The sequence below is a fragment of the Salmo salar genome, chromosome 04 (genome assembly GCF_965601325.2).
Source record: "Salmo salar chromosome 04, fSalSal1, whole genome shotgun sequence".
Taxonomy (NCBI): Eukaryota; Metazoa; Chordata; class Actinopteri; order Salmoniformes; family Salmonidae; genus Salmo; species Salmo salar.
Window position 1 is genome coordinate 25846083 of NC_138294.1, and position 11334 is coordinate 25857416.

At 44.4% G+C, this 11334-nt stretch overlaps 1 protein-coding gene and 1 long non-coding RNA gene across 3 annotated transcripts; one reads left to right on the plus strand and one right to left on the minus strand.

Moving 5' to 3' along the window:
- Positions 1–1416: 1416 nt before the first annotated feature.
- On the minus strand, positions 1417–8054 carry LOC106602502 (uncharacterized). 2 transcript variants are annotated; one of them, XM_082973879.1, is made up of 7 exons: positions 7516–8050; positions 7028–7158; positions 6680–6853; positions 4997–5161; positions 4492–4603; positions 4141–4268; positions 1417–2590 (listed from the first exon to the last, which is right to left on the minus strand). In XM_082973879.1, the coding sequence occupies exons 1-7, from the start codon at positions 7790–7792 to the stop codon at positions 1667–1669; spliced, it is 1911 nt and encodes a 636-aa protein (XP_082830005.1). In that variant the 5' UTR covers positions 7793–8050; the 3' UTR covers positions 1417–1666. The 2 variants fall into 2 exon arrangements, with proteins under 2 accessions (XP_082830005.1, XP_014050652.3); XM_014195177.3 differs by lacking the exon at positions 1417–2590 and having other exon boundaries at positions 2906–4268; positions 7516–8054.
- Positions 7628–10316, plus strand: LOC145878543 (uncharacterized). The gene is made up of 2 exons (XR_014391979.1): positions 7628–7881; positions 9701–10316. It is a non-coding gene; the product is annotated as an uncharacterized LOC145878543 (long non-coding RNA).
- Positions 10317–11334: the final 1018 nt, after the last annotated feature.

Genomic DNA, 11334 nt, shown 5'->3' on the forward strand with positions numbered 1-11334 from the left:
AGGGAGGGTTTGTCCAGACTATTCACACACTTACTTTGACCACCAGGTGAAGGAAAGAGAAAGAAAACAGTTATCAACTGAAAGTAACAGTATGCCACTGGGAGGACAGTAGCAGGTGACCCAACTGTAGTTTGTGACAACTAGGATTCCCCATTGTAGCCAATTTAATTTCAGAAATTCCAGTAGCGATTTTATATATTGAGTTTTAATCACTTAATAATTCAGAAACTAAATGTAAGTTACTTCTGAACTTTTAGTTGATCCTCTCTCCTCATGAGGGAGAGATAATATCTTAAAGGTGTGTGTTTGTGGTAACAGAATTTCAATCCACAAGGCAATGTTTCTTAAAGATATCCTAAACTAAATATAAGTGTTTATTAGTCAGCAGGAGTCTGTACTTCAACATCATTGTGTTTTGATATATTTCTAATAAGGCCAAGAAATCAAAGCTTTTGTTTCTTCAACATTTTGAGGATGGAAAATTATTGAAAATGTATTTATGCCTTCATGCTCCCATGAGCTTCACATATTGGTGCTCATGGATCCATGCGAGGCCCCGCAACCTGGTCGTCACTTATTACCACAGATACATTGTAGAAATAGGATGGGGTTCATGACTGTATCTTCTTAAAATGTGATTTTAAACTTAACCACACTGCTAACTTTAAGCCTAATCCTAACCGGACATTAAGACCAAAAAGCACATTTTGTTTTTAGAAATTGTTACGATATTGACTTTGTGATTGTGGTAACTAGTAGAAACGCCGCAAGTCAACCTCGGCCTTCTGCAAAATGTACGAACCTCTTGCCATTCCTCGGTATCCGTCGAGAATCGCGCTCTTGCATTGTCCTCTGCGAACTCAAGTGACACCTTTAGTTCCAGTAGCTGTAGTTTCCGCCCCAATACCCTGTTTACTTTCTAGCTTTGAAACATTTTAAAACAAAACTGCATTGTCGACTGTGTGTTTACAGATCTCTGCCACAGCTGCATTCGCTAACACCTCCATAATAGAGTATATTTGAGTGTGGAAAACCATAGCTGTTGGTGTTGTTAACGAACGTTAGCCAAGTCCTGTCTCCAACGAATTAAAGGCTGCCTAGGATAAGGATGTGACGCTGTGCAGGTAAATGAGTAATATTTCGAGTACCATGGTCTTAACAAAGTCTAAATAACAACAATAAAAACGCTACGGTGAACATTGTTATTGGTCACTTTACATCCGTCTACACTGAAGATAAATAATGTTATTGGTTGGCATCATAGCTCAAAGGTGTAGTTAAATGAAAAATGTATGCGTGCTTTTCTTGGAAGTATGGTACTGCTTATTATGTTACACATCAAATCTCCTATGACAAGTACTTTATCTTTCAAGCTGAGAGCTGACTTGTTTAGAAAGGACAGTGTGTCAGCAAGAATAGAGTAGAAAAGTAATATTACTTTATTCCATCTACATCACCTCAGTAAGGTAAATATTAAACTGTCCTTGTTCTAGCCTAGGTTTACTGTCTCTCTAAAAACAGGTATTTATTCAAGCCTGTTTCAAATTCCAAATTAACAGGGGCATGTGATTAATTATCCTCTTACCCCAAGACACTTCACCTATATTTCAGCTAAAGTATACTTCCCAGATATCCCCAGCATACTTCTCAAGCCACACCGCTATGATTATTCCCCTTTGTGGACACTCTTATGTCTGATAAGGCTAGTCAGGAAGGAGAAGCTCTTGTAACATAGTTTGCACTTGAAGGGCTTCTCCTTGGTGTGAACGGTCTGGTGCCTCTTCACATAATTTGCATCAGCGAAGCGCTTCCCACATGTGGGGCAGACGTACGGCTTGTCAGCATCCGTCCTAATGCTCTGCCTCCCACGTTGTGACCCAATGATGCCAGAGGAGGTAGAAGCAGGAGCCAGCCTCAGGTGGTTAGTCTTTGAGCTCCCTCCTTGACCTCTAGCCATTGTTTGGGTGTTGTTGGGATTGTGTGCTGTGTTATAGGCTAGGTACCTCTTGTGATGAACACCCATTCTGACCCTGTCTGTATTGGTGGGGTAACCATAAGGTAACTGAGGAAGGATAGACCCAGGTCCAGGCTTTCTATTAACCCATTCACCAGGCATTAGATGTGTCCCTGAAGGAGAAGACAGACTTGCTGATAGACTACCACCAGAGGAGTCTCCCACCAGTCTCTGTGAAGGCTGAAGCCCAGGAAGACCTGTATTGTTCATCATGGACACTGTGGTGTTTGTATCATAGGAACAGGAGGGCCTATCTCTATCAGCCCCAGGCCCTGCTTCATCCCTGCACTGAGACTGTGAAGATAAGGGTCTGGGCTGCAGACTGGATCCCTGACTGGAGCCTTTGTTTCTTTGATAACCACCAGGACTAAGGTTGTTCAGTCCACCTGTCCATTGGTTTTGTTCTGTGTGGTGGTGTCTCTGTCCCTTGTGATTCAGGCCTGGTTTTGAGCCGGAAAGGAAGAGTGACGGCTCCGGATCCAGGGTTCTGATCCGGGGCCAGGCTTTGTGACTAGCCACCTCAGAAGTCCAGTCTCTCCCGCAAGCAACACCGGATATCAACAGGTCCTCTGTAAACTGTAAACACAAATTGAACAGAAAAGCATAAAGGTTTATATAAGAAACTATGCTGTACACACAGAAACATGACATGATATTATAAAATGTTAACCACAGTCAAACACATCTCTAACACTGATTGAAGTACCTAACAATATGGAGCCATTGGAGTTTATTATAAAAACATTTCCATATGTGTTGATTCAAGAATTAGTATAATGTTTTGGTTCGACTGAGAAGGGAAACTCAGTCCCTGCAATGATATATAGTCAGTCAACACAGAGTTAATTTTGTATTTAATTTAAACAAAATGGTCTTACTCTCAACTTTGAAGTACAGTACTTTTATTGCACAAAATTATACGTGACAAGTAGATCACCATGGTAACACTTTATATTTTCTGTAAATCTGGTACCCTTGCAGTGATAATGTATTTTAGAATACTTTGGAAAAGGTTAAACATTACACACAGCTTCACCACTTCATGTCAAGTAAACACAAATTAAGGCACTATAATTTCCTCATTATAAAACACCAGCATCAAACAGGACAAGGTTGTCACTCTTCATCAGTGAAAAGTTTTTACAGACACCATCACACCAACCATCACATCATCTACTCTGCCACCTCATAATCATTCTTTCCTCAGTTCACCTCATCCAGTTCCCACCTACATCCAAAACCAACAGAATTAACTACAAACTAACTTGTACTACATTATATGTCACTATACTCTATACATGGGCTGTGTGCATTTTCTGCTGGTGTATCCTAAGGTAGCTCCTCTCTGAGAACCTCTTCCCGCAGTGCATACAGGCGAACGGCCTCTCTCCCGTGTGGACCTTCAGGTGCATCTTCAGCTGGTGCTGGTGGGAGAACCTCTTCTCACACTGGGGGCAGCTGTAGGGTTTCTCCCCTGTGTGGACCCTCTGGTGCCTCTTCAGGCTGGACGATTGGGAGAAACTGCCCCGGCACAGGTGGCAAACAAATGGTTTCTCCCCCGTGTGAATCCTCTGGTGAATCTCCACCTGTTGAGGGAAACTGAAGGTTTTCCCACAGAAAGAACACGGGAAGCGCTTCTCTGTGGCGCCGCCACCTTTACGGATTCCGTCTCTACTTCTGTCATTTGTCAATGGGCTTGTGTAGCTATTTAGTGTTGAGGCACTGGCATTATCTGAGGTCTGGTTTAACATTCGGAAAGTGTGGGGAGGACGAAGGCCAGGAAGTGTCTGTGTTGTCACAGGGTCCATGTTCCAGTTGATAGATCCTATAGAAGGCAGGCTGAAGGAAGCACCTGTTAGGTAGTTAACCTGAGGTGCCATCAGTCTCTCTGAATCACAACTATAGGAGCAGGATGGAGCATCGCTAGCCGAGTCTGTGTCTGTTCTTTCAAGCCACATACCTCCCTGTCCCCGCAGACAAAATTGGCGCCTCACTCTTGTCTCTGACAATCTGTTGTCTTGGAGACTAAGTTCGGCCGTTGTTTTATGTTCGACTGTCTGTTTCTGGTTGTGGTTAACAGTGTTGTTCCCCAGCCCAGAGGTGAGGACGCTGTCCCTTCCACTGACCTCCACTATGTCGCTACTGGTCCTGGCCTGCTCAGTGATGTTGTCCCCTGGAGCCTTGGCTGCACCGGTCGGGGTCTGGAAATCCAAGATGGCCACCCAGTCTCCTCTGTTATCCTCCAGCCAATCACCTAAAGGTTACAAAATAGACTACAAATATGGCACAGAAAACTGTACATATGGAGTTTATTTTTTTTGTCAATTACCTGGTGAAGTTCGTACATTATGTGTGTTTTAGTATGTAAACATACATTGTACTGATTTCATTTTATGAATGAAGAGAAAATAATGGCCAGGCGCATCCCAATAAAGTAGCTATATCTATTATGTTCTGTATATGTATGTCTCTCTAACCTTGCTCCCCCATCTTTAGTCCACTCAGCAGATCAATGCTCTCTGGTCCGTCTTCTATTGTCTCCTCTTTGACTAGCAGCAGATCAGGCTTCCCATCCTCCATGTCTACTGACTGTAAGAGATACAGAGTGAGGAGGATGTCGGATCAAGAGATCTGATATGAGCACCCACCTATGGAGCATCTTCTGATTGGGCAATGAGGGATTGATGTGATACTATGCAAATATGTTAGTTGAATTGATTATGAGACACTCTAATGGTTTGATAATTGAAAGGCATGGTCCCACACGTAAGACAAAATGAATCAAGACCTGGGCCCTTATCCATAAAGAGTCTCAGAGTGGGAGTGCTGATCGAGAATCAGGTCCCCACTTGTCTATATAATCTTAGTCATTATGATCTAAAAGGGAAAACGAATCCTAGATGAGTACTCCTACTTTGAGAGGCTTTGTGGATACGGGCCCTGAACGAATACCATTCAGACAGTAGTTTACAGTGGGCCTACCTCCGTGAGACTGTGTGTGGTCTTGTGCTGCTCAGCTGGTTCCTCTGTGGGTTCAGGAGGAGGTGTAGTCTGGTTGTCCTCCATGACCATGTTCGCCTCAGGGTTCGCCAGACCCTCCTCACACCCCTCCTGCTTCACCAGAAGCACCTCTGGACCCTCTTCCTCCTGGAAGAGACAGGAGATACAGATTAGACACACTCCCTCAGTTATGATAAAACACACTTTCAACATGGAGTGTTTACCCATCCCCACTCCGTCTGAGCCCTATACTGTAGTTACAGAATGACTTCATTGTTGTTAAACCCATCATGGTGGACATACATATGATGTGGGTAAATATGAGTCAATTCTGATAAGTCAAAAGTCAGACAAACCTGACTAAACTATTGTACAGTAGATGTTTGTTAGTGTGTGGGTCTAGAGTCAATGAAAGTCTTCGAATGAAAAGTTCAGTTTTTTGTTTATTAAGCAACATGAAAACCACACATACACCTCAACAAAAAAAATCTGCATGAACATGATAAACTGAATTAATTTTCTCATGAAGTGTCTTGTGAACATTTGAACATCATATAGCCTACACAGCACAAACAATATGAAACAGACTTTGTAGGCTTATATAGCACACAATCTGTGGATATTTTCTGCTGACAACATTTAAAATAATTGTTTTTCATTCATGTAGGGTTTGATCTAAACGTCAGAAGCTATCATGTGGAATGGTTACTTTATATGTTATAGAGTGGAATGGTTTTTCTGCTGGTGTATCCTGAGGTATCTCCTCTCTGAGAACCTCTTCCCGCAGTGTGTACAGGCGAATGGCCTCTCTCCCGTGTGGACCTTCAGGTGCATCTTCAGGTGGTCCTGGCGGGAGAACCTCTTCTCACACTGGGTACAGCTGAAGGGTTTCTCTCCTGTGTGGACCCTCTGGTGCCTCTCTACTTTCTGGAGGCAACTGAAGCCTTTGTTACAGAACATGCAGAGGAACCGTTTCTCTTTAATATTGCCTGATGTGGCTCCTCCTCCCTGAGCCTGGGCTCTAGCCGTGTCGTTTGAGTTCAATACCTGATCGAAAAGGACCCGGCTGTGTGACTCGGAAGGCCCCATTGATGTGGACACTGGGTTTCGATCCCTGAACGAGTGTAAAGGGGAGCGGGTGGCAACATTTATATCGGTCTCTAAGCTTTCCCTGTAGTCTAAGAAATCTCTGCCCTGTGAGTGTCCATCTCCAAGGTGACTATCTGCATTCCATGTGGGAGGAGCATCACCCTCCACTTTCACAGTCACCTCATCTACCACTATGACCTCCCCTTTCTTATCTAGGCACCCTTCAGAGTATACACTACTACTGTACCGGTTCCAGTCCCCTCTAGACAGATCAGTCTGTCTCTCTAAACCCAAGGATATGTTGCCAGGGTCCATTTTTGTAACGTAAGAATAAGACGGATCATTACCACCAGTGTCTAACACGTCACTATCACCATGGGAATGAACCATCCTCTGCCTATGGTGAAATACCGGTAAATACTCTGAGCCAGGAGCAGGAGGACAGCCCAGTCTCCCCGGTTCCAGTCTCTCTGGGTCTGATCTGTGGTCAGATCCTGTGTGTAAGAGCATTTGTGTTACAGTTAATGTCTTGGTGTCTGTCTCTGACTTGAGGACGGCGTTCGGCGTTCCACTGACCTCCGTGATGCTGCGTTGGGTTCTGGGCTGGGCAGCAGTGGTAGTGGGGTCCTCTGTGGCTACAGGGGGCACTCCAGCTGCTCCAGTCTGGATGTCTCTGCTGTGCCGTGGGTCCTCCTCTCCTTCAGACCTCTCCTGCTTGAACCCAGGACCTGCAGTCTCTGCATCTGCAGACTGACACAAGAAGATAACAATGTCATAGGGAAGTCTCATAAGCTCCCCAATGGCAGATAAATCAGGATGTACATGTAAGCAAGTGAATAGCAGAGGGTAGCCTTTCTGAAACAAACAGGCTATATTTGATTTCCAAAGTAATTGTAATTTGTAATGTAACACTATTACACTAACCTCTATCACGATAACGTGCTGGGTTGAGGTTCCACTCCCCTCATCAACAGTGATTGGTTGGTCGTCTCTCCATGTATTGTGTCCCGCTGGCTTCACAATGCTCCTGTGGCCTCCAGTGAGATGTCCGTCACCTGAGAGAGTGATTGGGGCAAAGAGGTGGTTAGCTACTGTCAATGCTATATTGTACACTTAACAATGTCTACAATTGGCAAGGATGTAAGGTAACACTATTCATAACTTCTTGATATACCATTTATTGTACTGATCAATGTATTATGCATTGTTTTCATTGAGTAAATAATAGTCATGCAGTAAATCAATGTGTTTAGAATATTATATTGTCTCTTTATGCAAGATTACTAAGTAATCAGGTGAATTATTGCATACAATCCAAAAACTGGCCAAGAACCAATTCTGGGTAACACATCTTAACACAGACGGTAACTGCGTTATATATGATCGGCGACAGGCCACGCAGCTAAATGTACCTCTTGCTATTCCTCTGTATCGGTCGAGGATCTTGACACTACTGGGACGACTGGTGAGGACGCGCTCTCGCATTGTCCTCTCTGCGCGCTCCCGTGCCACCTTCAGTTCCAGTAGTTTCCTCCGCAATGCCCTGTTTTCTTTCCGGCTTTGAGTTATTTCCAGACGAAACACTGCATAGTCGTCGTCCACGAGTTTACAGATCTCTGCCACGGCTGCATTCGCTAGAACCTCCATGATGGAGGCTATTTGTGTGTGAAAAATCATACAGTTAGCCATTGTTAGCAATGTTAGTAGCTAGCTAGCGTTACGTAGAGAACATCTATCAACCAAGTCTTGTCTCTAGCGCGAATTAAACACTACATGGGGTAAGTATTCGATGCTGTGCAGTTAAATGAATCATATTATAAGTTCCAGGTTGTTAATAAACGTCTAAATACAAAAAACCGCTGACGTGGAAATTGTTTCTTGGTCACTGTTCACTCTCTTCTTCGAATGCGTTTCCGGCAGGCTAGAAGCTTTATTGCGTGGCCTAATGCTGCTGCGTTTTACAGATCGGAGTGTGAATTGCACATTTTGTCACAAAAAAAGGGGGAAGGGCAAATCTATTGCGCCATCTAACCCTACACATACACTGAGTGTACAAAACATTAGGAACACCTTCCTAATATTGAGTTACACCCCCTTGTGCCCTCAGAACAGCCTCAATTCGTCGGCCATGGACGACAAGGTGTTGAAAACGTTCCACAGGGATGCTGTCCTATGTTGACTTCAATGCTTCCCACATTCGTGTCAAGTTCACTGGATGTCCTTGGGTGGTGGACCATTCTTGATTCCCACGGTTAACTGTTGAGTGTGAAAAAAACAGCAATGTTGCGGTTCTTGACACACTCAAACCGCCATACCCCGTTAAAAGACACTTAAATATTTTCTGTTGCCTGTTCACCCTCTGAATGGAACACACAATTGTCTCAAGGCTTAAAAATCCTTCTTTAACCTGCCTCCTCCCCTTCATCTACACTGATTATGTGGATTTAACAGGTGACATTATTACAGGATAATAGCTTTCATCTGGTCAGTCTATGTCATGGAAAGAGCAGTGTCCTAGGTATATACCACTATAAATACACTATATATTGGACTACTGCAATGCTCTACTTTCCGGCTACCCGGATAAAGTACTAAATAAACTTCAGTTAGTGCTAAATACGGCTGCTAGAATCCTGACTAGAACCAAAGAATTTGATCATATTACTCCAGTGCTAGCCTCCCTACACTGGCTTCCTGTTAAGGCAAGGGCTGATTTCAAGGTTTTACTGCTAACCTACAAAGCATTACATGGGCTTGCTCCTACCTATCTTTCCGATTTGGTCCTGCCGTACATACCTACACGTACGCTACGGTCACAAGACGCGGGCCTCCTAATTGTCCCTAGAATTTCTAAGCAAACAGCTGGAGGCAGGGCTTTCTCCTATAGAGCTCAATTTTTATGGAATAGTCTGCCTACCCATGTGAGAGACGCAGACTCAGTCTCAACCTTTAAGTCTTTACTGAAGACACATCTCTTCAGTAGGTCCTATGATTAAGTGTAGTCTGGCCCAGGGGTGTGAAGGTGAATGGAAAGGCTGGAGCAACGAACCACCCTTGCTGTCTCTGCCTGGCCGGTTTCCCCTCTTTCCACTGGGATTCTCTGCCTCTACCCCTATTACGGGGGCTGAGTCACTGGCTTACTGGTGTTCTTCCATGCCGTCCCTGGGAGGGGTGCGTCACTTGAGTGGGTTGAGTCACTGACGTGGTCTTCCTGTCTGGGTTGGCGCCCCCCCTTGGGCTGTGCCGTGGCGGAGATCTTTGTGGGCTATGCTCGGCCTTGTCCCGGGATGGTATGTTGGTGGTTGGAGATATCCCTCCAGTGGTGTGGAGGCTGTGCTTTGTCAAAGTGGGTGGGGTTATATCCTACCTGTTTGACCCTGTCCGGGGGTTTCATCGGATGGGGCCACAGTGTCTCCTGACCCCTCCTGTCTCAGCCTCCAGTATTTATGCTGCAGTAGTTTATGTGTCGGGGGGCTAGGGTCAGTCTGTCACATCTGGAGTATTTCTCTTGTCTTTTCCGGTGTCCTGTGTGAATTTAAATATGCTCTCTCTAATTCTCTCTTTCTTTCTCTCTTTCTTTCTTTCTCTCTCTCGGAGGACCTGAGCCCTAGGACCATGCCTCAGGACTACCTGGCTTGATGACTCCTTGCTGTCCCCAGTTCACCTGGCCGTGCTGCTGCTCCAGTTCCAACCGTTCTGCCTGCAGCTATGGAACCCTGACCTGTTCACCGGACGTGCTACCTGTCCCAGACCTGCTGGAACCCTGACCTATTCACCGGACGTGCAACCTGTCCCAGACCTGCTGTTTTCAACTCTCTAGAGACAGCAGGAGCGGTAGAGATACTCTCAAAGATCGGCTATGAAAAGCCAACTGACACTTACTCTAGTGTTACTGACTTGTTGCACCCTCGACAACTACTATGATTATTATTATTTGACCATGCTGGTCATTTATGAACATTTGAACATCTAGGCCATGTGCTGTTATAATCTCCACTTGGCACAGCCAGAAGAGGACTGGCCACCCCTCATAGCCTGGTTCCTCTCTAGGTTTCTTCCTAGGTTTTGGCCTTTCTAGGGAGTTTTTCCTAGCCACCGTGCTTCTACACCTGCATTGCTTGCTGTTTGGGGTTTTAGGCTGGGTTTCTGTACTGCACTTTGAGATATCAGCTGATGTAAGAAGGGCTATATAAATAAATTTGATTTGATTTGATATACCATTACTAGGTATATACCACTATACCCCAAAAATCCACTACTTGAACCCAACCAGATCCTACTCCAGGCCAACAGCCTGGGAGGATGGAACCCCTATCGCCTTCTCTTAAACCCCCCCGTAGATATTCTACGCTAAAATCTCTATTTTTGGGGATTTACGCTCCCATCAGTGCAGTACAATTAATAACCATAGCGCCCTACCTTACTAATACCCATCCTCTCTGGATTTCTCTAATCAGGCCTACTCACGGGGGGGGGGGGGCTCCCAGTCGAATTACTCACCCTTGGGCTATGCTCTACTATCTTCACTGCCTCAGCATAAAAACTTTCTGCCCCACTCAAACTTTGGCAATCTCAACTAGAGGTCGTCCGATTAATCGGAATGGCCGATTAATTAGGGCCGATTTCAAGTTTTCATAACAATCGGAAATCGGTATTTTTGGATGCCGATTTTTTTTTTTTTTTTTTAGACCTTTATTTAACTAGGCAAGTCACTTAAGAACACATTCTTATTTTCAATGACGGCCTAGGAACGGTGGGTTAACTGCCTTGTTCAGGGGCAGAAAGACAGATTTTTACCTTGTCAGCTCAGGTATTCAATCTTGCAACCTTACAGTTAACTAGTCCAACCCTCTAACCACCTGCTTTACATTGCACTCCACGAGGTTACGCGAATGCAGTAAGAAGCTAAGGTAAGTTGCTAGCTAGCATTAAACTTATCTTATAAAAAACGATCAATCAATCATAATCACTACTTCACTACACATGGTTGATGATATTACTAGTTTATCTAGCCTGTCCTGCGTTGCAGATAATGCTTAGGTACACGTTGCTCCAACCATAAACATCAATGCCTTTTTTTAAATCAATACACAGAAGTATATATTTTTAAACCTGCATATTTAGCTAAATGAAATCCAGGTTAGCAGGCAATATTAACCAGGTGAAATTGTGTCATTTTGCGTTCATTGCATGCAGTCAGGGTATATGCAACACTTTGGGTAATTTGTCAG

Bases quoted from the DNA above. Each gene is read 5' to 3' on its own strand.
- LOC106602502 (XM_082973879.1), bottom strand. From the start codon at position 7,792: ATGGCTAACTGTATGATTTTTCACACACAAATAGCCTCCATCATGGAG. The intron at 5,162-6,679 runs GTCAGTGGAACG...TGTCTCTTCCAG, and splicing joins CCCAACGCAGCATCACGGAG to GAGGAAGAGGGTCCAGAGGT. The intron at 4,604-4,996 runs GTAGGCCCACTG...TATCTCTTACAG, and splicing joins CCACACACAGTCTCACGGAG to TCAGTAGACATGGAGGATGG.